The 23,014-nt window shown below is 42.5% G+C and overlaps 1 protein-coding gene across 1 annotated transcript; it reads right to left on the reverse strand.

Annotated features, from left to right (window-relative positions):
* Positions 1–1,159: 1,159 nt before the first annotated feature.
* On the reverse strand, positions 1,160–19,034 carry PI4K2B (phosphatidylinositol 4-kinase type 2 beta). Its single transcript, XM_058193224.1, has 10 exons — positions 18,672–19,034; positions 15,519–15,676; positions 11,342–11,542; positions 9,152–9,283; positions 7,607–7,760; positions 7,021–7,088; positions 5,988–6,087; positions 5,364–5,497; positions 4,524–4,583; positions 1,160–3,362 (listed from the first exon to the last, which is right to left on the reverse strand). Exons 1-10 carry the CDS (start codon positions 18,940–18,942, stop codon positions 3,189–3,191), a joined length of 1,452 nt encoding a protein of 483 aa, XP_058049207.1. The 5' UTR covers positions 18,943–19,034; the 3' UTR covers positions 1,160–3,188.
* Between the last annotated feature and the right edge of the window lie 3,980 nt (positions 19,035–23,014).

Raw genomic sequence — 23,014 nt, forward strand, 5'->3', positions numbered from 1 at the left:
TAAAAGAAAAGATACGTTCATCAAGGTACAACATTTACAACACAATTGATGATCAATACATCAATATAAATCATAAGGATTGCCAGCAACAAAGTTACAGTCATACAGTCATAAGTGGAAGGAGATGGGTGATGGGAACTATGAGAAGATTAATAATAGTGCAGATTCAGTAAATAGTCTGACAGTGTTGAGGGAATTATTTGTTTAGCAGAGTGATGGCCTTCGGGGGAAAAACTGTTCTTGTGTCTAGTTGTTCTGGTGTGCAGTGCTCTATAGCGTCATTTTGAGGGTAGGAGTTGGAACAGTTTATGTCCAGGATGCGAGGGATCTGCAAATATTTTCACGGCCTCTTCTTGATTCGTGCAGTATACAGGTCCTCAATGGAAGGCAGGTTGGTAGCAATTGGTAAGCAATTACTGGCTTATTTATTTGCTATTATTTTGTCATGAAAGCAGGCTACATCGGTGTTTTTCCAACTTGGCAACTTTTTAAGGGGGGGGTGGATTTCAACTCCCAGAATTCCCCTAGGCTAGCTGGCTAGTGAATTCTGGGAGTTGAAAAAACTGCCAAGTTGGGAAAAAAACCACTGAAGCTGCATGAAGGCGATTTAAACAAGGACAAGAATCGGACTTCCTCAGTCGCGTGCATCCGTTCCTCAAATCCATTCTTGCCCGAATGTCTGAATTAACTCTAGCATCTTCCAGACAGACACATTTCGCTGGTTTTCTAGAGATGTTGTTTGCTACCTGTATTGAGTACAGGTAAGTAAGGACTAGAATTCAGGGTCTCTTGGTCTCTAAGCCAGCACCTTAACCTCCATGCCAAATTACGATGGTGATTACATCAGGATCGTTAAATGTTAAAAAAAACAGGGGTCGTTAAATGAAGATGATGATGATTAGATCAGGATCCTCCCAAGATTTGGATAAAGTAAAAAAATAATAATGAATTGAGCTCCCCCTTTTTTAAGCCATTTTTTTAGATGCAAACTATTAGAGAGGACTTAATACGTTGCGATCTGTAAAAATCACATTCAGGAGTCAGTTTTTTCAATCATTTCAAAGGAAAGCCCGCTGCTGTTGATTTGGTGATCTCCTCAGAGATCCTCTTTGCAATGCCGTGCTTTTCGGGTAGTGTTAAAAGATCAGAAGACGCAAGATTTTTAATTGAAACAATTCACTTTAATGATAAAACGATCAGGCTTGGCTAAAAGTGTTGTCTTGTTATACCGAGTGCTAGGAACATGGAAGATAGCAGCAGGACAAATACTACAAATGGGTAAAATGAACCTCATCTTAAGAAGTTCCAGATGTTTCTCTCCAACAATAGATTAAACGTAAGCGGACAATTGTGGCAGATCTGCAGCAGCACAGACCGGGCTCTTTATTGTTTCGATAAAGCAAAGTCCGTCCCCCCCCTTTTTTTTCTTTTTAAATAGTTTCCAGGAATGGATAAAAACTGAAATCAGAATAAATTTATAAACCCGCAATACAATAAGTTTTCAATATTAAGGCTTATGCATTTTAGAATATCAAGTAAATTATCCCAACAGGCTACATTGGTTCAACAAACATTAAAAGAAACAGCAATGCAAGAACGCTGGGGGTATTGCTCAGCAGTTAAAGAAAGATACAGCATTTCTGAGAAAACTAGGCACAATTTTAACAAGAAAACCACCCTATTTTTGACACAGACGTTTTGAGCTTCAAACCCTGAAGTTTAAAAGAAGTTTTACTAAATTCTTGGTAAGTGTAAAGTTACATGGATTATCATTCTTGCAAGTGATCAGCTAAAGCCAAATGCAAAGTTTAGAGCAACTGAGGAATCGCCTGACAACAAAATGATCAAAAATGATTTTTCTGATTTGCACGTTTTTTGATCTCCTCAAGACCAAGATAGTGGTGTTAGGAAGAGGCAGTAACGTACCAGTGAATTTTGGTTTCAAGTTAGTCAGTTTAATGGGCTTTGGTAAAAGTTACAAAAACCCCAATGCCACTGACAAAATTGCAGCAGAAATATTGTTCTAAGAAAATACAGTATTTCCCCAATTCATCATCCTGACAAAAGAATCACAAGACTGAAAGCATGCATTTATCTATAGGTATAATCTCAGAAGAAGAAAAAAAACTATGTTCCTTTTTTGTAACATTTGTTTTCCCTCAGCCGGTTCTTGGTCCAGAAAACCAACAATCCTTGGAATGTGTCACTTCTTGGTACTAAGTAAAACAACGTTAAAGGTGTCTTTCGAAAGGATATCTTTAAACATCAACAAAGTTATCCCTAACTGGCTCAATTTTTATTTTATTTTTTACGCAGAAAACAAAAAAACGGAGAAGGCATGAAAACCTGGGAACTGTGTTCCTAAAACCGTGCATCCCCTAAAGAAAAAAGCCACACATTTGTAAATGGCAATGGTCAATTCTTTTTGTTGTTGCTGTTTTTAGTACAAATGGTGCTCGTAGCTAAAAATGCAGAGATAGGCTGTGCGGTAAATTATGCATGCAACTATGGTGAAGATGCACTGACTAAGTACTCCCTTCCTTTCCCAAATCAAACAATACACGGTGGAGCAGATGCTAAGCTGCACTTAGAACTGCCTGCCTTCAATGCAAAGAAGGCGTGAGAACTATGACATCATTACGGTGGGTTTCCTCGCAATCAAAATGCCCTTGACCCACCTCCAAGCCCTTTATTTTCCAAACGCAGGTGGGGTGGGATTGGTCCTGTGGAGTAGGTTAAGATGGCAGAGAGACAACTATGTAGTGGAATAAAAAGGCCAGGCGTTTCAATCCTCTCTATAAAAATTAGATTATAATTTCTGATATTGTAGGCAACAAAATCTATTTCCCCCCCCCCTCAGATAAGTCAAAAGTAGTCTTTGGCATCTGTAAACTTTTATTCCCCCCTCCCCCGACAACCCCTTTTCAAAAGTAAATAAACAAAAAAAAACAACGTCGAACCGTTTATAAAAAAATACAGTTTAGGACAAGCTCCTCGTTTCCCTGATGTAAAATTTCACAATTTTAAATAAACTGTAAATGGAGTACATTCAATATATAAAACTTCGGAGGTTTTGGCAGTCCAGCATAGGGAGGGATGGGGGAGGGGGTCGGCAGAGGAAAAAAAATATTGGGAAATCTTTATGTAGTAGACCATCTTGCTAAACCAAAGGTCTTTTAACTTGTCTTTTACCAGGAGGAGAAGAAAGGCTTGCGGCTGTGGAAAGTCTGAGTAAATGCATTGCTCAAGTGAACGATCCTTCCTTGAGTGCCACCGTGGCTTCTCTCCACAATCACCCGAGGCATCTGGACCAGTTGGAGAGGGCTTCTGCCATCCTTTAAGGCCTGAGTAAGATTAAGTATCTGCAAAAAAAGGAACGATGCCAAGATAGAAAATGGCACTTTTAGCTTAGCCCTAACGCTGGCAGAAACCGTCTATTTTAAAAGCTAGGCATTCCCTATGGCAACGGTCTGCAAACTTGGCTCTTTTAAGACTTGTGGACTTCAACTCCCAGAGTTCCTGAGCCAGCTTTGCTGCTGAGGACTTCTGGGAGTTGGTCCACAAGTCTTTAAAGAGCCAAGTTTGCAGACCCCTACCCATGGACACAAGACACACACAGTTGTTATGCAGTTAAGGGAACTACGTCTGCGTGGAGGGAAGTAAGCAGTGGGGGGACCCCAAGGCTCTGTTTTAGGACCAGTATTCTTCAATACCTTGGAGTGGCGCAGTGGCCTAGAGGTGGAACTCTCGCCTCGCAATCAGGAGACTGTGAGTTCGATCCTAGGTAGAAGCACATATATATCTCTTTCTGGGCGCGATGAGAATGTATCTGCTGAACAAAACTCCTCATTAGCAACAGGGAAGGGCATCCGGCCATTAAAACACTCTGCTAGCTCCATTCAGTTGCTGAGACTCCATCCCGCAAAGAATTATGGGGTTGTTAAAAGATGATAATGATGATGATGATGATTCTTCAATATCTTCATCAATGATACAGGTAGTCCTCGACTTACAACAGTTCGTTTAGTGACCGTTCAAAGTTAGAACGGCACTGAAAAAAGTGACTAAGGACCATTTTTCCACACTTATGACCAACGGTCACGTGATTTACATTCGGAATCTTGACAACTGACTCCCATTTATGACGGTTGTTGCGTCCCGGGGAGTCAGGCGATCCCCTTCTGCAACCTTCTGACGACCAAAGTCAGTGGGGAAACCAGGTTCACTTAACAACCGGGTGACTAATTTAACAGCTGCAGTGATCCATTTAACAAACGCGGCAAGAAAAGTCATAAAATGAAGCAAAACTCACTTAACAAACGTCTTACTTAACAACAGAAATGTTGGGCTTAATTGTGATTGTAAATTGAGGACTACTTAAAATTAATGAAACAAGTTGTGTACTAAAGTCTAGAAAGGAAAAAAACCTAGATTCGATACTTAACCCAAAAGCAACTGCAACAATGATATATGAGGCAGAGATACAAATTTAAAACACATCGTCCAAAGGAAAATCTCCTTACCTGTCCCCTCATCACAGACATTTGGTTCTCAAATGTAGCTTTGTCAAACCCTTTGTCAGTCTTTATTGGAAGAAAAATAAATTGATTTGAGAAACCTTCATAAGTCAAATCAGATCCACCTATAAATAACCAGACTTAAAATAATAAGAAAGTATACCAAACCATTAAAAAGCTTGTACAAAGTCCAATTAGCTTTCCATATTTTGATATTTCACGGTATTTACAGCTTAGAACAACAAATATGGAATGGAATGGAATGAATAAAATAGAATAGAATAGAACAGAACAGAACAGAATTTTTTATTGGCCAAGTGTGATTGGACACACAAGGAATTTGTCTCAGTGCATAGGCTCTCAGTGTACATAAAAGAAAAAATCATCAAGAATCCTAAGGTACAACACTTAATTCACAAAATTAATTCACTGAATTCATTGTCCAATCACACTTGGCCAATAAATTCTATTCTATTCTATTCTATTCTATTCTATTCTATTCTATTCTATTCTATTCTATTCTATTCATGATAGTCACAGGGTACAAATAAGCAATCAGGAAACAATCAATATCAATATAAATCGTAAGGATTGCCAGCAACAAAGTTACAGTCATACAGTCATAAGTGGAAAGAGATGGGTGATGGGAACGATGAGAAGATTAATAGTAGTGCAGATTTAGTGAATAGTTTGACAGTGTTGAGGGAATTATTTGTTTAGCAGAGTGACGGCATTCGTGGGAAAAACTGTTCTAATAGAACAAATATGCACAAATGTACTCATCATTCTGCCCATTGCCGTGCTACTTTAAACAGTTTTGCCCAAAAGTTACTTCTGAAAAGTTACCTTAAAAAGTTCATAAAGGTCTTCACAGAGATCCTGTACAAAATTCATGTCAGAAATACGAGGAAGTATCAAATCTATCGTCTCTTGAGAAAAGGGGACCTTTGCTTGTGGCAACCAAGCCCAGTGGAATGGATCTGAGAGAGGGGAAAGAGACAAAAAGGGACGTGAAGGGAATAAACCTTTCCGAAGAAACAGGTGGAATTTTCAACTTTTCAGTTGTCGCGTTCAATTAATTGACATTAGGAGAAGTCGATTTCCTTATGCACGTAATCTTTGACTCACGACCACAGTTGGAACTATAATCTTGGTTGCCAAGTTGAAGCGACTGCTTCAGTCAATGAGCACAATCCCAGCATACCAGGCTGGGGTTGTTAAATAATCACTTGATCATTAATCAGATGGAAAGAGCCACAGGGAGGTGGGAAGAGATCCTGGGAGGATCTACTCAAGAGCTGGAAATCCCAGCAGAGTTTTCAGCAGAGGTGGTTTCAGCAGGTTCTGACCAGTTCTGGAGAACCGGTAGCGGAAATTTTGTTCAGCGAACATCCGCAGATATAATAAAATCTGCTAATAAGAATACTTGCAATCTCATGCCTTCTCGTCTAGGAAAATTCAAAAACTCACATGCTCTCCACTCATCTGGATGCTTGAAAGGAAAAGCGAGGCCGTTATCAATGGCTGCAATTTTAATAATAGGTTCCTTTTCATTAATCCACTGGATCTCCTATTGGAAAACAATGAACAAAAAACAAATTCAGACGTCATCAAGGCACACCTATTTAGCGCAGAAACAAAAGCTATTCTTTGAACAGAGTATTAAGCAGTGTTGAAATGCAAAATTTGATACTACTGGTTCTGTGGGTGTGGCTTGGTGGGGAGAGGGTAATGTGACTGGGTGGCTATGCCCAACTTTTTTTTTTAACTTTTAAAAGCATTTTTTCTACCACTTTTTCGGCCAAAGAGGTTGCAAAAAATGCTTTTAAAAGGCTCTGATGATCCCAGCTGAATTGCCTGATCAAAAAGTTTGTTTTTTTCCTTTAAAAGAAAAAAAAGCCTCTGACGATCAGGCAACTCTGCTGGGATCGTAAAAGGAGCCTTTTAAAAGCATTTTTTCTGCAACCTCTTCGGCCGAAGACATTGTAGAAAAAATGCTTTTAAAAGCCTCTGAAGATCCCAGCTGAACCATGTGATCATCAGAGGCTTTTTTTTAACTTTTAAAAGCATTTTTTCGACAAAAGAAAAAATTCTTTTAAAATTTAAAAAAAAAAGAAAAAAAAACCTCTGATGATAGCGTGGTTCAGCTGGGAATGGGGAGGAGGCAGGGATTTTTGCTACCAGTTCTCCAAACCACCCGCCGCCATTGCTACCGGATCGGGCGATCCGGTCCGAACCGGGAGCATTTCATCCCTGATAATAAGCCTGCCCAATATATGTCATGCAATATTTTTTCCAATTTATAATTCGGCGGTCATCTAGCAAGAATATATAAAATTGATGATTGAGGAAACATTACACATGATTTAATTCTATCTTATTCCACAAGAACACGGGATAAGAAAGAATTCTTTATAAAATTCATAATCAGATACATAACTGAACACAAATCACATGAAGTATTGATCATACTGTATCCCTGCAGAAGAGCCCTTTGTCCTACCTTGTCAGAAAGATCAGTCCCATCGCTCTGTTTTTCATACTTCACAAGCCAATTATCGTTGCCTCTATCTTCAAAGAAATTAAGGAGAATCACAATTAAACCAAAGGCAAGGGCGCTGCAGTAAAATCTGTCACGGCAATGAAATACAATAGTGAAATTGCTTGTAATATTTAAAGATCTGGGCCTGTTAGTTTAAACAAATTGCAGGTTGCATTTTTTTTTTGAAACAAACTGCGGCCGTCGTAAATACGAACCGGATCCCAAGTGTCTGAATGTAAATCACGTGACCATGGGGACGTTGCAATGGTCGTTAAGTGTGAAAAAATAGTCCTAGGTCAGTTTTTTCAGGGCCATTGTAACTTCGAAAGGTCACTAAATGAACTGTTGTAAGTTGAGGACTACCTATATTACGTCTACTGTGGTCCAGCCTAAAGGCAGTGATCATTCAATGTATACCATTTAAGCCTTAAAAAACATGGACATTTCCTAGCCCATTTTCCGCTACGTGAATTTGATCAGAATTCCAGGGTAACGTCAGAACAGATCAAAAGAATAATAGTGATTTTAAAAACCCTATTTTACATACCAGTATTTCTGATAACATAATCAAGCACAACCAGTTTCTCAAACTGGGACTGAAACTGTTTCCTTGTGTTTTCAGGCAAGGGGTCGGTTTCAAATTTCCTGAGCCAATAGTCGGCCTCTTTGTAACCTTCCACGAAAAGCTGAAAGGAGCCAACCTGCCATTTAAAATAAAACCTGCATTTACAAAATGGACCTGGAGGCAGAACGCATGGAATACGTGAAAGCAAATGAAGACCTGAAAGCAAATGCCCTTCCTAAGCACAGCCGTGAGCTTAATCAATAGGTATAAAAATAACATTTATTGGGAAAGAAGATTCCACCGCTGGCTTATCAAATTACAGTTGGCTTGAGAACACCTTCCAAAATGTATTTTTAATCTGAGCCTGCAATTCGAGACTCGAAGACCCAAAAGTCCTCTGAGGCGTGGGGAATTCAAGAAACAGGACTGAGTTTGGCCTGTGTTTTCTGCATTTCTTAAGTTAAAAACTAATAATAAAGTCTACTGAGGAAAGAAGTCTTCTAGCTTCACAGATTCTTGGTGGGCTAAACAAAACTTCACTGTCTCTAATGTTACATCAGACTTAAAAGTCTGTAGAGATTCTCAGTCAGGGTTGTCCCAAAGGTGCTTTTTTTCAAGAGGCAACTGGCCTTTCTGGTTTTTTTCTTTTGAAGACGTTTCGCTTCTCATCCGAGAAGCTTCTTCAGCTCTGACCGGATGGTGGGGAAGGCAAGGATTTATAATACAGGAATGGAAGGAACCCTAACCCTATCCTGTCAGAACTGAAGAAGCTTCATGGATGAGAAGCGAAACGTCTTCAAAAGAAAAAAAAACCCAAGAAAGTCCAGTTGTCTCCTGAAAAAGCATCTTGTTGTGTCTCTGCCCCCCCCCCCGAGCCGGCCCTCCTGCCAGAAAGTGACTTGGACAGTGAGGGGGAAGGGCCATCAGGACTTACCTCGGGAGCACCGGCTTCCCTGGCTCAGCTCCAGGAGCCAGAAGCAGGCCAGGTGGAGGAGATAATAAGGCCTCCGTCCCCTGACTCTTTCCCCCCCACAGGCCACACCTTCAGAACCAGCTGACGTCAATCATGCCTGGTTGGACCCTAAGTTTCATAGGCAGGAGAGGAGGGAACAACAGAAGCAAGGGTGGGGCAGGCCTAGGAAGTGCTGAGTCATGGAGCCACACCCCACAGGATAAAAAAGACAGCGAGAGCTGCTGTGTCTCTTTGTAACAGGCAAATCCACTGATTAAGAGCTGAAGTTTGTTTCTAGGTGACTCACCAGCGTCGTGGAAGATAACGGAGGCTCTTGGCAGACGCTGGCTATTCTGCTGCCAGAGCCGATAGTGACGGCTAATTAAGCCATCATTCGGATGGAGGCGAGGGAGGACAGAACACATCTTTGGGATCCGACGTAAAAACTTTTCCTTATTATTTATACTTGATTACTTACAAATTATCCCAGAGGAGGAATAGAAGCGAAGAACAACCCCACCCCAGCCGCATAAAATTGAAGTGGGGAACGTTTTTCAGGATTGCCAAGGGTTTACCTTAGGAGGTAGTCCAATTCGATGAAACTTTTTGCCAACTTTTGGCACTTTTTCCAAAGCATATTTCTTGCCTCTCGACTTGGCACGGTCTATTGCACTGTAGTTGAACGTCTCGCTTACAAACCAGACAACCTTAAACACAGACGGTGGAACAAGGTTTAACATTTTCATGGCGACACTGGATTCGTTGTATCCACCTCTTCATTAAGCTGCAGAGGTAGTCCTCGACTTAACGACAGTTCATTTAGTGACCAAAGTTACGATGGCATTAAAGAAAGCGACTTATGACCGTTTTTCACACTTAACAGTTTTGGCATCCTCGTGCGTTCAAAATTCAGGCAAGCGGTTCATACATATTGCAGCGTCCTGGGGCCATGGGATTCCCCTTTTGTGACCGCCTGACAAGCAAAGTCAATGGGGGAAGCCAGATTCACTTAAAGGGGTTACTAACTTCAGTGCAATGATTTGCTTAATAGCTGTGGCAAGAAAGGTCATAAACTGGGGCAAAACTCAGTTAACGAATGTGCCACTAAGCAACAGAAATTTTGGGCTCAATTGTGGGCGTAAGTCGAGGACTATCTGTAGTAAAGGGAGAAAAGGGAGTGGCTGGATCCACCCTGAAATCTGCATGGTGAAGAGTGACATCAGCAGCTCTGTATCTATAGCAGCATGTCGATAAAATATACACAAAATTCCAATTGGACCCCCAGGCCAAAAAAGGAAAGGGCCCCTCACATAAGCTAATTTTCTGTCTCGCACTGACACTCCATCAAATTCCACAAACTCCCACTAAGAGCAATATGAGCCAGCAGGGGGCAAAAAAGCCAATCCTAAACTGCATTAATAGAGCAATGCAATCAAGATCAAGGGAGGCACTAATACCACTCTATAAAACCTTAGTAAGACCACACTTAAGAGTCCTGCATCCAGTTTTGGTCCCCACACTATAAAAAAAAATATGTTGAGACTCTAGAAAGAGTGCAGAGAAGAGCAACCAAGACGATGAGGGGACTGGAGATTAAAATATATGATGAACGGTTGCGGGAACTGGGCCTGGCTAGTGTAGGGAAGAGAAGGACCAGGGGAGACACGATAGCAGTCTTCCAATATTTGAGGGGCTGCCGCAGAGAGGAGGAAGGAGGTCAAGCTATTTTCCAAAGAAGAAGAATGTTGCTGATCCAGTTCTCCAGAGGAATTATTGAGTCTGTCATCTGCACCTCTAGAACTGTCTGGTTTGGTTCTGCAACCCAACAAGACAGACATAAGCTTCAGAGGATCATTAGAATGGCAGAAAAAACAATGGCTACCAACCTGCCTTCCACTGAGGACCTGTATACTGCACAAATCAAGAAGAGGGCCGTGAAAATATTTACAGATCCCTCACATCCTGGACATAAACTGTTTCAACTCCTACCCTCAAAACGACAGTACAGAGCACTGCACACCAGAACAACTAGACACAAGGACAGTTTTTCCCCAAATGCCATCACTCTGCTAAACAAATAATTCCCTCAACACTGTCAAACTATTTATTAAATCTGCACTACTATTAATCTTTTCATCGTTCCCATCACCAATCTCTTTCCATTTATGACTGTATGACTATAACTTGTTGCTGGCAATCCTTATGATTTATACTGATATTGTTTCCTGATTGTTTATTTGTACCCTATGATTATCATTGCCGCACTTTATGATTCTTGATGAAGATATCTTTTCTTTTATGTACACTGAGAGCGTATGCACCAAAAACAAATTCCTTGTGTGCCCAATCACATTTGGCCAATAAAGAACTCTATTCTATTCTATTCAAAGCACCTGAAGGCCAGACAATGGATGGAAACTAACCAAGGAGAGATTCAACCTGGAAATAAGGAGGAATTTTCTAACAGTGAGAACAATCAACCCATGGAACAGAAGTTGTCTTCAGAAGTTGTGGGAGCTTCATCACTGGAGGCTTTCAAGAAGAGACTGGACTGCCCTCTGTCAGAAATGGCATAGGGTCTCCTGCTTGGGCGGGGACAGGGGCTTGGACTAGATGACCTCCAAGGTCCCTTCCAACTCTGTTCATCTGTTAACCCCAAAAGTCAAAACTATTCTCCCAGTCTGAAAATTATTCAACATTTTTTTTACAGCTTTGACCAGAAATTCTTTTCTTCATGCTCAATTGATGTGGCAAACCACTCTTACCTTTGTTTTGGGCACCACTCCTAATCCTAGTTTGCTGTCCACAAGATAGGCACCAGCTTCGGAGAGATATCCCTGATTAGGAACAAGGCAGCCTCTGCCAAAACAGCAAGGGCAACAGATTTTGTGGAAATATTTGGTCCATTTTGGATTGAGATGACCGTAAGGCTCTTCAGATTTGGGTTTAAACACTCCAATACTTTTCTAAAGGAGAAGGGGGGGGAAAGGAAGAATGAATAAGGAATCATAAGGAGAGGAATCAGAAAAGTGTGCACTTCTTTGCTAGTTATATATAGAAAAATTTACAAAAACATGTATTTTTAATTTTTTCATCCCACCTTTATTAGTTTACTCAAGGTAGCAAAAATATCTAATGCTCCTTTCTCTTGTTCTCCTCAGAACAATAACTCCGTGAGGTGAGTTGGGCCAGAATGGGACAACTGGCTGCAGGACAAGTTAACAATTCTACTTAATTATTTAAAATAAAATTTAAAAATATTTTAATTCTGCTCTTTACATTTCATTCTGTCCCTCCTTTGGCATCCTTTCTTTAATGATTCCGTTCCACCGTTTCTTTGATGTTAGTGTAACTCTAGTCCCGCACTGAGTTGTCCCAAAGTGAGCAGTCGTAGATCCAACTCTGACAAAGAACGATTGGTCCAAAGTCATCCAAGTTGGCTTTCCTGCCTCCGGGGGGACTAGAACTCAGCTTCTTCATTTCCACTAGACAAAATGGGCTTGGAAGATAAGCCTTGGGTGTCTAAAGCAGGAGTCTCTAACCTTGGCAACTTTTAAGCCTGGAGGACTTCAACTCCCAGAATTCCCCAGCCAGCTTGTTGAAGTCTGCCAGGCTTAAAGTTGCCAAGGTTGGTGACCACTGGTCCAAAGCTACCTGGTGATCTAAAATTCAATGTTGCTACAGGTAGTCCAGTTCATTTAGTGACCGTTCGAAGTTACAACGGCTCTGAAAAAAAGTGACTTAGGGCCGTTTTTCACACGTATGACAATTTCAGCATCCCCAAGGTCACACAATCAAAATTCAGACACTTGGTAGCTGACTCATATTTATGTCGGTGGCCCTCTCCTAGTCGTGTTGATTACCATTTGTGACTTGACAAGCAGAATCAACGGGGAAGGCCAGATTCACTTAGCAACCGTGTAAGTAACTGAACAATTGCAGTGATTCAGTTAACAATTCTGAGCTGTTAAAAGTTATGTAAATTCAAAAGACACGCCGAGCATCAAAATATAAAGGGTTCATATTTTTTTGCAACTTCACCTTCCAAAACAAATACATACAGAATTTAAACCATAGTCACAATAAGACAAGCATGTTTTATTTATACAATATCCATTAGCAGAATAAATAGCATTCCAAAAATAAATCAAAACATTCAATGTGATGCTATTGTTTCGGAGTTGCCATTGATTTCAGATGGAAAGAAGAGAGGACAAGGCAGCTACTGTAAGTCCTGACTTTGAACATGAAGGAGCAATAAAACGAGCAATTTTTTTGACTCTCACAGCAAAGAGATTTAAAAGAACAGACACACACAAAACCATTAGTTTACCTCTGACAAGAGTTTTACTTGCCCTGAAAAGCAATCACTGCATATTTTCCAAATATACTAAAATATTGCCTCTAATAGTGTTAAAAGTTAAGGATGATAGAGAAGAGAATTTTTTATTGGCCAAGTGTGATCGGACACACAAGGAATTTGTCTTGGTGCAGATGCTCTCAGTGTACATAAAAGAAATATGTATATTTTGCCATTGTTGTTAGTTGTGAAGTCGTGTCCGACCCATACAAATATTTTGCCATATAAAATACTGGCAGACTAATAAAAAAAACAAAAACCAATGGGCTGAAGCTGAGCAACTAAATGATAAGTCACGATAAACAAGAGCAGGTTTCACTGGTTATGCTATTACAGCATTATGTTTTAGTGCCAATCGATGGCTGGCGTGGAGCCAGAGGCACAGAAATATGCCAAGCCTATATAAAATTCTGAACCAATTTGTCTTCTTTAATAATGAATGGCTTTAAGAGGAGAAGGTGGAGACATTGATCTGAAATTTAAAATGGGATTGCATGGATACGAGGAGAACCACTGAATTGTCTGAAGTCAGAGACTTCAAGGCCCGGTTGCTAATACAATGATTTCATTAGCAGTTGGCTTTGGAGCAAACAGCTGCAACATTTGTTTTCATGCCAGGATTCATTATATAGACAATTGTTTCCAATTTAGCTTCCTTATTTCCTCTAACTCTTTTTTTGTCTCCTATGGGAATTACTACAAAATCCTAGGCTAAATAGCAATAATTGTGAAGGGAAAGCTGCTGTAGCACTAGTTTAATATGGAGCTACTTTACGGAAGATAATAGTTATACTAAAAAACTTATTGCATTTATTATTAAGATCCTTTCATCCAAATTTCTTATGCCATCTGATGTCACTGAGTATCACATATATTTCAAGTATTTATGAAGTCTCTTTTCCTTGTCTATAAAGGTAAAGGTTCCCCTCGCACATACGTGCTAGTCGTTGCCGACTCTAGGGGGCAGTGCTCCTCTCCGTTTCAAAGCCGAAGAGCCAGCGCTGTCCAAAGACGTCTCCGTGGTCATGTGGCCGGCATGACTCAATGCCAAAGGCGCACGGAACGCTGTTACCTTCCCACCAAAGGTGGTCCCTATTTTTTCTACTTGCATTTTTACATGCTTTCGAAACTGCTAGGTTGGCAGAAGCTGGGACAAGTCACGGGAGCTCACCCCATTACACGGCAGCACTAGGGATTCGAACCGCCGAGCTGCTGACCTTTCAATCGACAAGCTCAACGTCCTAGCTCCTGAGCCACCGCGTCCCTTGTCTATAAAGCAACCTTATTTATTTCCTTAATTTTGTCTGATCCAGAACTTGTTGAGCAAGGCAAAAGACTCTTCAGGTAGTGCCACTCAGTTATATTATTACAACACAAAAGATAATTATGACCCACATTTTACTGTTTAGTAGGTTCTGGAAATGGATCCAGAACCAAACAAAGATTGCTTCCCAGAAAGATGATGCAAGATGCAATGCTCTTATGGATTAGCATCCTTTAGCAGCTTTCATTCCTTTCAGTTTCTGAAGATTTTTCCAAGTTGTATATCACACAAAAAAACACCACACCAAACCTGGCCTCTCGTGGCTTTTTCTAATCCAACTTCTTTAGATAATATCACTCAGATATTTGACAGTTTTGGACAGCTACTATGAGAGTTGGAGATCAACAGGAGTTATGAATCTAAAGTTGGAAAATGTGTGTGTGCATGCACACACTTATACATAAATTGTGTCATCAAGTTGGTTTCAACTCCTAGCAACCACATAGACTTTCATACAGATTACAGACATGATTTTTGAAACACATTACAGAAAATAAGTCACCTGTTAAAAGACCGCTGAGCCTTAATTTATCAGGCAAGAGAATTGTTATGGGACAAAAATGAGACTTTTCTTACAATTGATCATGAAGTCTTTCCAAATAATGGTAAGTGAAGAAATGTTGATCCAAAAAGCTTCAGATATACACAACAATTACTGCAGGTTCAAGCCCGGCCCAAGGTTGACTCAGCCTTCCATCCTTTATAAGGTAGGTAAAATGAGGACCCAGATTGTTGGGGGGGCAATAAGTTGACTTTGTAAAAAATATACAAATAGAATGAGACTATTGCCTTATACACTGTAAGCTGCCCTGAGTCTTCGGAGAAGGGCGGGGTATAAATGTAAACAAATAAACAAACAAACAAACAAACAAAAAAGAAGGGAACATTTTAGTCCAGTGTTCCCTCCGTCCATGCTGTTTAGCGTTATGCACAGAGTAGGATTGTGCATTTGCTATTCTCCTAATAGCAGATCGTAAGGAAATACAAACTTCTGCATATTGGGAGAGAACGAAGGAAGGGATACATCCCTACATGTGCACAATACTCAAACGAATGGTGGATTTGCTCAAATCCATTTAGCAGTCCTGCTAGGGAGATGCAGCAGTAGAAAGTGCTGCACGCTTGTTCGTTCTGGTATCGCTGTGTGCGGATAGGCACCCTCAGCCTTGACTATGGCAATTTTTTCCCCCACAAACCCATTCAAACGTTTTTTTTATAACATAAACCCGCAAAGAATCTTGAAGCCAAGGGCACTCACTCTCTTAGAGTCTTTGACAAAGTAGCTTCCGCTGGAACCTTGGGAGATTCTTTCCGGGAAGACTTCGCTTTCGATGGCTTGTTCCGCTTGCTGCATGACTTCAGCAAATTCCGGATCATCCACAAAGAAATTCATCTCAGCAATGCTTCCGACATTTCCTGTGTGTGTTGCGACAATCATTTCAAGTTAGTGCCGTCAGCTGATTTTTTTTTTCTTTCCTAAACTCTGTTTCTCCCCCCACACACACACACCTTCATCTCTCAATATACACTTCACTGGCTTACTTCCTACCGGTAGTAAGAAAAAATACGAGGACACAATAGAAATTCCAAAATAATATGTGCAGGACTGCAGATGCTACATTTGCATAACAGAGCTACGTTGTTGGAAATTTGACTCGACAATTACCGAGGGCTGGTCACCATAGGCACAAGGGCAGCACGCGGAACAAATCATATCAGACCCAGATAGAAAACCGTTAATATTGAACGCGGCATAGAGATTCAGTTTCAACCTTCAACACCAACTTGTGAAGTGGATTTCCCTGAAAAGAAACAATGGGCTCCAGTTCGTCTTGTACACTACTCTACTCTGCTGCTTCCAGGCTGCCTTCCATGGAGGACCTGTATACTGCACGAGTCAAAAAGAGGGCTGTAAAAATATGTCCTTGCATCCTGGACATAAAGTGTTTCAACTCCTACCCGCAAAACGATGCTACAGAGCACTGCACACCAGAACAACTAGACACAAGAACAGTTTTTTCCCGAAGGCCATCACTCTGCTAAACAAATAATTCCCTCAACACTGTCAAATTAACTACTAAGACTGCATTACTATTCTTCTTCTCGTCCTTCCTATTCCTATCTCCTCCCAGTTATAACTATAACCATGTTGCTTGTATTTTTACAATTTATATTGTTCTGTTTGTTTCCTAGTATGATTTGATTGCTTATTAGTAACCTATGACTAGTGTTATATCTTATGATTTTTGATGAATGTACTTTTTTCCTCTCTTTTTTTTCTTTTCTTTTTCCTTTTACATACACTGAGAGCATATGCACCAAAGACAAATTCCTTGTGTCCAATCACACTTAGCCAATAAAGAATTCAATTCAATTCAATTCAATTCTGCATTCTCTTCTCTTTTCTCCTCCTCCTGATCCTAAGGTAAAGGTAAAGGTTCCCTTCACACATACATGCTAGTCGTTCCTGGCTCTAGGGGGCGGTGCTCCTCTCCGTTTCAAAGCCAAAGAGCCAGCGCTGTCCGAAGACATCTCCGTGGTCATGTGGCCGGCATGACTCAACAGCAAAGGCGCATGGAACTCTGTTACCTTCCCATCAAAGGTGGTCCCTATTTTTTCTACTTGCATTTTTACGTGCTTTCGAAACTGCTAGGTTGGCAGAAGCTGGGACAAGTAACGGGAGCTCACCCCGTTATGTGGCAGCACTAGGGATTCGAACCGCTGAGCTGCCAACCTTTTGATCGACAAGCTCAACATCCTAGCCCCTGAGCCACCGCGTCCCTTTTCCTCCTGATCCTAGGACAATACCAATTCTCGCAATAACACTGGCAACAAAGGAAAAAGCACATATACGATTCCCAAGGCATGCATCCATCTTCAACACTTTGCTCCTATTTTTTTAAAAAAAGAAGATTAACTAAGCCACGTTGTCCTCCCACCTTCAACCCCAAAGAGCAAGGATATGGTCTCCAAAGCAGCTGCATCCCACCCCTAATTCAGGGCTTGAGGGACTGCCCCAAGATCAGCCAGTGGGCTTTGTGCATAAGCCGAGACTGGAACTGGCAGGCTCTCCGTTTCTGCCCTGATGCCTTAATCACTACACTCAAGGGGTGAGTCGGCCTCGACTCCAGGCAATTCCCGGGAGTAGTCTGCAATTTTCCAAGCAACACACAATTCCCAGGAGTAGTCTCTGCAATTTTCCAAGTGACATACAGATAGTCCTCGACTTACGTCCACAATCGAGCCCAAACTTGAAACATTTGTTACGTGAATCTTCCCCCATTTTACGACCTTCCTTGCCACAGTTCTTAACAACCCCAGTTGTTAAGTTAGCAACAGGGTTGTTAAGCATATCTGATTTCTCCATTGGTTTTGCTTGTCCAAACGTCGCAAAACCGGGGGGGGGGGGGGTGTCACAACCGTCATAAATACGAAGCGGTTGTCAAGCATGCCGAGAGCAACTGGGCCAAAGTCCCCCAGCTAAGACTTCTAATCAGGGACTCCATAAGAGGCCGCCTTCCGTTCATGGCCACCCAACTGACGGATAATCCTGGATTCTACAGCCACAAATGAACCTAAATTTTACATTGCTAAGTGAAAGATTTGTTAAGAGAGTTTTGCTCCACTTTAAGACCTTCCTTGCCGCCGTTGTTAAGTGAATCACTGCAGTTGTGAAGCGAGTAACAATGTTGTTAACCAAATGGGCTTGGCTTGTCTGAAGGTCGTAAAAGGGAATCACGTGACGCCGGGAGACTGCAACCGTCACAAATAGGAGCCAGTTGCCAATTATCTAAAGTTTGATCACGTGAACACGAAGGAAGCCAAGCGGTCATTAAGTGTGGAAAAACAGCCGAGTCCCTTTTTTTCAGTGCCGCTGTAACTTCGAGCGGTCACTAAACGAACTGGTTGTAAGTCGAGGACTCCCTATATCCAAATTTTGACCAGGGGAATGCAAAACGGTCAGTCACTGTGAAAAACAGCCCTGGGTCCCTTTTTTCAGTGCCGCTGTAACTTCGGTCACTAAACGAAGCGGTTGTAAGTCGAGGGCTATCTATATCCAAATTTTGACCAGGGGGATGTTGCAATGGGTCATGTAAGTGTGGAAAAACGGCCCTGAGCCCCTTTTTTTGCAGTGCCTTTGAAACTTCGTGGGGGGGTCACTAAACGAGCTGTTGTAAGTCGAGGACCGCCTGTACTTTCCCCCCCCTCCCTCCTCCTGGGGGAGAGCCAAGCCAGCAGCATCAAGAGCATCCCACGCGTGGCCACGCCCCCTCCCTCCTCTGCGCAGGCGCGTTGTTTCCTCACGCGGCACCAGCATCCCACGTGTGGCCACGCCCCCTCCCTCTGCGCAGGCGCGTCCCGTTTCCTCAGCCGTCAACGTCTCTTTTGCCTTGGCTACGCCTCAGCTCACCTGTCCCCCCGCGGGCCCTCCGGCCCCAGCCCGCCGCCGCGCCCAGAAGCGGCTCCGACTCCTCGCCGTCGCCTTCCTCCTCCTCCTCCTCACAGGCTGTCTCGAACGACTCCCGGGCGGCGAGGAGGCGAACGGCGCCGCCGGGGGCGGTCGGCGCCGCCCGTCCGGAAACCGCCACGGCCGGCGATTCCGTCTCCAGCTGCAGGAGCTCCTCGTCGGCCTCTTCCTCCGCCTCCGCCTCCGGGGAAAGCACCGAGCCGGCCTCCGCCATGGGGGCTCGCGGAGGCAACGGCTGACTCTTGGGCTCGAGCGTCGGACGGCTGAGGGCGCATGCGCCCCGGGCTCGGGAGAGGCGGGAGGGGGAGCTTCGCGCCTGCGCGTAGAAACCCTGGGGCGGGGCCAAGGAGGGGGCGGGGCTTGGCTTCCAGCTCCGCCCTTAGCTTTTTCCTCGCATCTGGGTTGAAAGGAAAACGAAGGAATTCTTTTTTTATTATTATTTTATTTTATTTCTTTTTGTCACAACGGTATACACAAACAATTGTCATAGATAAAACAACATATCTTGAAGATATATATAAGTAAAAAAATGTGCAATAACTATATTAATTTGATATAATGAAGAGAACAATAGGACAGGAAGGTAGGCACTTTTGTGCTCTTATGCACGCCCCTTATAATTATAATTATAATTATAATTCGTGAGAAGTGGCAGCAAAATGCAGGGCGCGTCAGAAAATGGGGCAAAACTCACTTAGCAACATAAGGTTTGGTCTCAATTACTAGTTGAGGACTACCTGTATAGGGTCTCGTGCTGGAACGGGATTGGACTAGAACAGGGGTCTCCAACCTTGGCAACTTTAAAAGACTTGTGGACTTCAATTCCCAGAATTCCTCAGCCAGCTTTGCTGGCTGAGGGGTTCTGGGAGTTGAAGTCCACAAGTCTTAAAGTTGCCAAGGTTGGAGACCCCTGGACTAGAAGACCTCCAAAATCCCTTCCAACTCTATTATTCTGTATCCTGAAAGAAAAAAAAAACCTGGTTGCTGCTTCTAATGGTTAAAGTGAATAATCGATAAAAATATAAAATAAAGCGAATTGTCCACCCATCACAATCCAGCTTTCTGATGGTCCTGCGTAAACTCTTATGGCTTTAATGCCAAACTAAGCAGAATAAAACGAGTGCCATTAAAAAGGGCTGTTTGTTCCTGAGCAATGGTGGCAACCTTGAAATGGTTTGACCGCAGAAGGACACTTCCTGAATTTCCTGCCTATCTTGTTTCAAGGCAGAATATTTTGTGATGAAATGTCATTGTGATGAAACATTTTGCAAAGCCTTGGCCGTTTGGGGGAAAAAAAAACCTCTGGGGGTTCAATTTTGCCCAGTTGCATTTTCTTAGAAGGAGCCAACATGGATTAAAAGCATACTTCCGAATACAAATGCCAAATGCCTTCTCCCACTTTTAAACAAGAGACTCTACTGATAAATAAAAACAACATAATAATCCTAAGTTTCACTTATTTTATATTACCAAAATGGATTTATACTGTTTATACATTTACTTGATTTCAGATGTATTTCAGGCTAACATTTTGCTTGTACACGCATGGTTAATATCGGGTCCTGCTCCTTCATCACCTGGCAGTGGGAGCAATAGCATTTTACAATGTAGAATGGAAACCGATTTTTGTGTTATAAATGGGCGCCCTCTTGCGTTTTTAAAATGTAGAACTCTTCCAAACACTTTCTAATCAGCCTTAATTTTTAGCTCAAGAGAATACAGCTAGTGATGGACAGAAGGACTATATACCAAGCTGGAATCAAAGTGGGAAAAAATCCTATATATTTGTTAAAGACTTACATTAATTTATATTACCTTTCTGTATCAACTAACAAGATGAGCATTTCCAATCAATTTTCATGTTCTTATCAATTGAAGTGGGGCAAGCTACTGAATAGCAATAACACTTAGACTTGTATACCGCTTCACAGTATTTTACAGCCCTCTAAGCAGGTTACAGAGTCAGCCTCTTGCCCACAACAATCTGGGTCCTCATTTGACCCACCTCGGAAGGGTAGAAGGTTGAGTCAACCTTGACAGACAGACAGACAGACAATAGAATAAATAGAGAATAAATGGGTTGTAATAATATTTAACGGTCCATAGCTCTAGAAAGCAATTGCAATAGCACTTCTTTACTGCTTCACAGTGCTTTAAAGGCCTTTCTTAAGCGGTTTGCAGCCTCTGGCCCCCAACTGTCTGGGTCCTCATTTTACTGACCTCGGAAGGACAGAAGGCCGAGTCAACTTTGAGCCAGTCATGATTGAACTGCTGGCAGTGGGCGGAGTTAGCCTGCAATGCTGCCCTTCTAACCAATGCGCCTCCAGGGCTCTCTAGGCACTATAGAACAACTAATATTTTTGTCAGTATTGTGTTAAACAATGGAACCCATGGAGACTGGATACCCAGCCTGTAAATCGTCCCCACTGGGTTCCAGCTTATATGCCTTACAAAGACAAACTGAAGCCCCTAATTTTTCTTCTCCGTATATTCGTGACATTGAGCCCATGAAAGAGCTCAACTGAGGCTGAGAGTTGGATTTCAGGGGGAAAAACGGGTACCAATACAGTGTGAATGGACTTTGGACCGAGGCAGTCCCAGAGCATTCAGGGCGGCCCTGCAGCCTGGGGACGAAGGCCAAAAGACAGGCGGGTAATAACGTCTTGTGCCATCATTATGCAAAAGCCATAGCTCTTGCACTTGGACGAGAATGCGCCTGCCTAATACTAGCACATTGGGGCATAAACACAGTTTGACACAGATGTTTTTTTAAAAAGGGACAGAAGAAAGCAAGCTCCTCTTCTCTAGAGGCATCCACTGGTCTCTGGTGATTTCTTTTGAGGCCACTGCCTTTTCATAGGATTTCTTTTTTCCCCTCTTCCCAATAGGACCTACAGCCTGAGAATCGCCCGGTGGTCTCCCATCCCAGTCCCAATCAACTCTATTGGAACCGCCGCGGAGCTTCCTCCTCCCGGCCCGTAGAGGGCGCGCCTCGCCTTCACGTCGCGTCGCCGGGGGGGGCGGAGTTACCCGCCAGGGGTCAACTGCGCCTGCGCGCCGACCTCGCCTCCCGCCGCTGCTCGCCCGTCACTCGTCATGAACTCCGAAAACTTCCAGGCCGGCGAGAGGCTGGTGAACGCGGCCTACGTGCGACAGGGATGGCAAGGCCGCCGCGCACACGAGCTGCGAGTGCGGACGCTGCTGGAACAGGTGCCGCTCCTCGCTCCGGGCGGTTGGGAAAGAGGGGAGGCGGGGTTTCGGAGGAAGCCCCGCCCCCGGGGCGGGTTAGGCACGCCTCCCCGTGGGAGGGCGGGGCTTGGTTCCAGCAGCTGAGTTTGCTTCAGCCGCAATTAGGTGGAGGACTCTGGCGCTTTTATGACGTATGGACTTCAACTCCCAGAATTCCTCAGCCGGCATGTCATGAAAGCGCCATAGTTTCCCCCACCCCCCGCTGGCCCAGGAATTCTGGGAGTTGAAGTCCACAAGTCATAAAAGGTCCATAGCTTTTGAGTTTTTGAAAGGAGCGATGGGCATAATATATTTACTAGGCCACTGCAGCTGATACAGCAGATCACAGGGAACAAGAAACTTAGCTTTAGGTCTTATTTCAGCCAGTAAACCTAATTACATATCTTAACAAAACAGGCATTTTTCCCCCCTATATATTATAAATAGATAAAAAGAACAGAAAGCTCAATTAGCGCTTTGCAATGACCAAGTATTGTTTTAAAATTAAAATCCCCACTACTGTTAAAATTTAGATTTTTCCATATTTTTAGCTTGGTTTAGTTATATAAGCCATCAAGCCTTTATTGTTGGTCTTTGAGTCAGGAAGTTCAACAGTTACACCACAGACCGTTAACAGAATAACAAGACCTGGAAGGGACCCCCCGAGGTCTTCTAGTCCAACCCGCTGCTAAAACTATTATTGCTTCTTCATAGGCTTGTTCCCATTAACGAAATTTACAAATAAGGCCAGTAAAATGACGTGCATTTACATATAGAAACTCTCTTACCAAAGCAGGGCCAGTCAGCAACCTGTTTGCTAAACTTCCAAGATAGGTAAGGCCAGGGCATATAAAAATTGACGATTTTTTTTTATTTATTTAAATTGGATTTTTTTCATTTTTATCAAATTTATTTTAATAAAATGCTTTTGAAGTAAAAAAAAATCGATCTAAAGATAGTTTTCCATTTAAGATATCTTAATAATTTAGTTTATTCAGCATGAAATGGAGCTTAATTATGTAGCACGAGGCCGTATATTCTGCAATATTGGGACTGTC

Source organism: Ahaetulla prasina, chromosome 8, assembly GCF_028640845.1.
Source record: "Ahaetulla prasina isolate Xishuangbanna chromosome 8, ASM2864084v1, whole genome shotgun sequence".
NCBI lineage: Eukaryota > Metazoa > Chordata > Lepidosauria > Squamata > Colubridae > Ahaetulla > Ahaetulla prasina.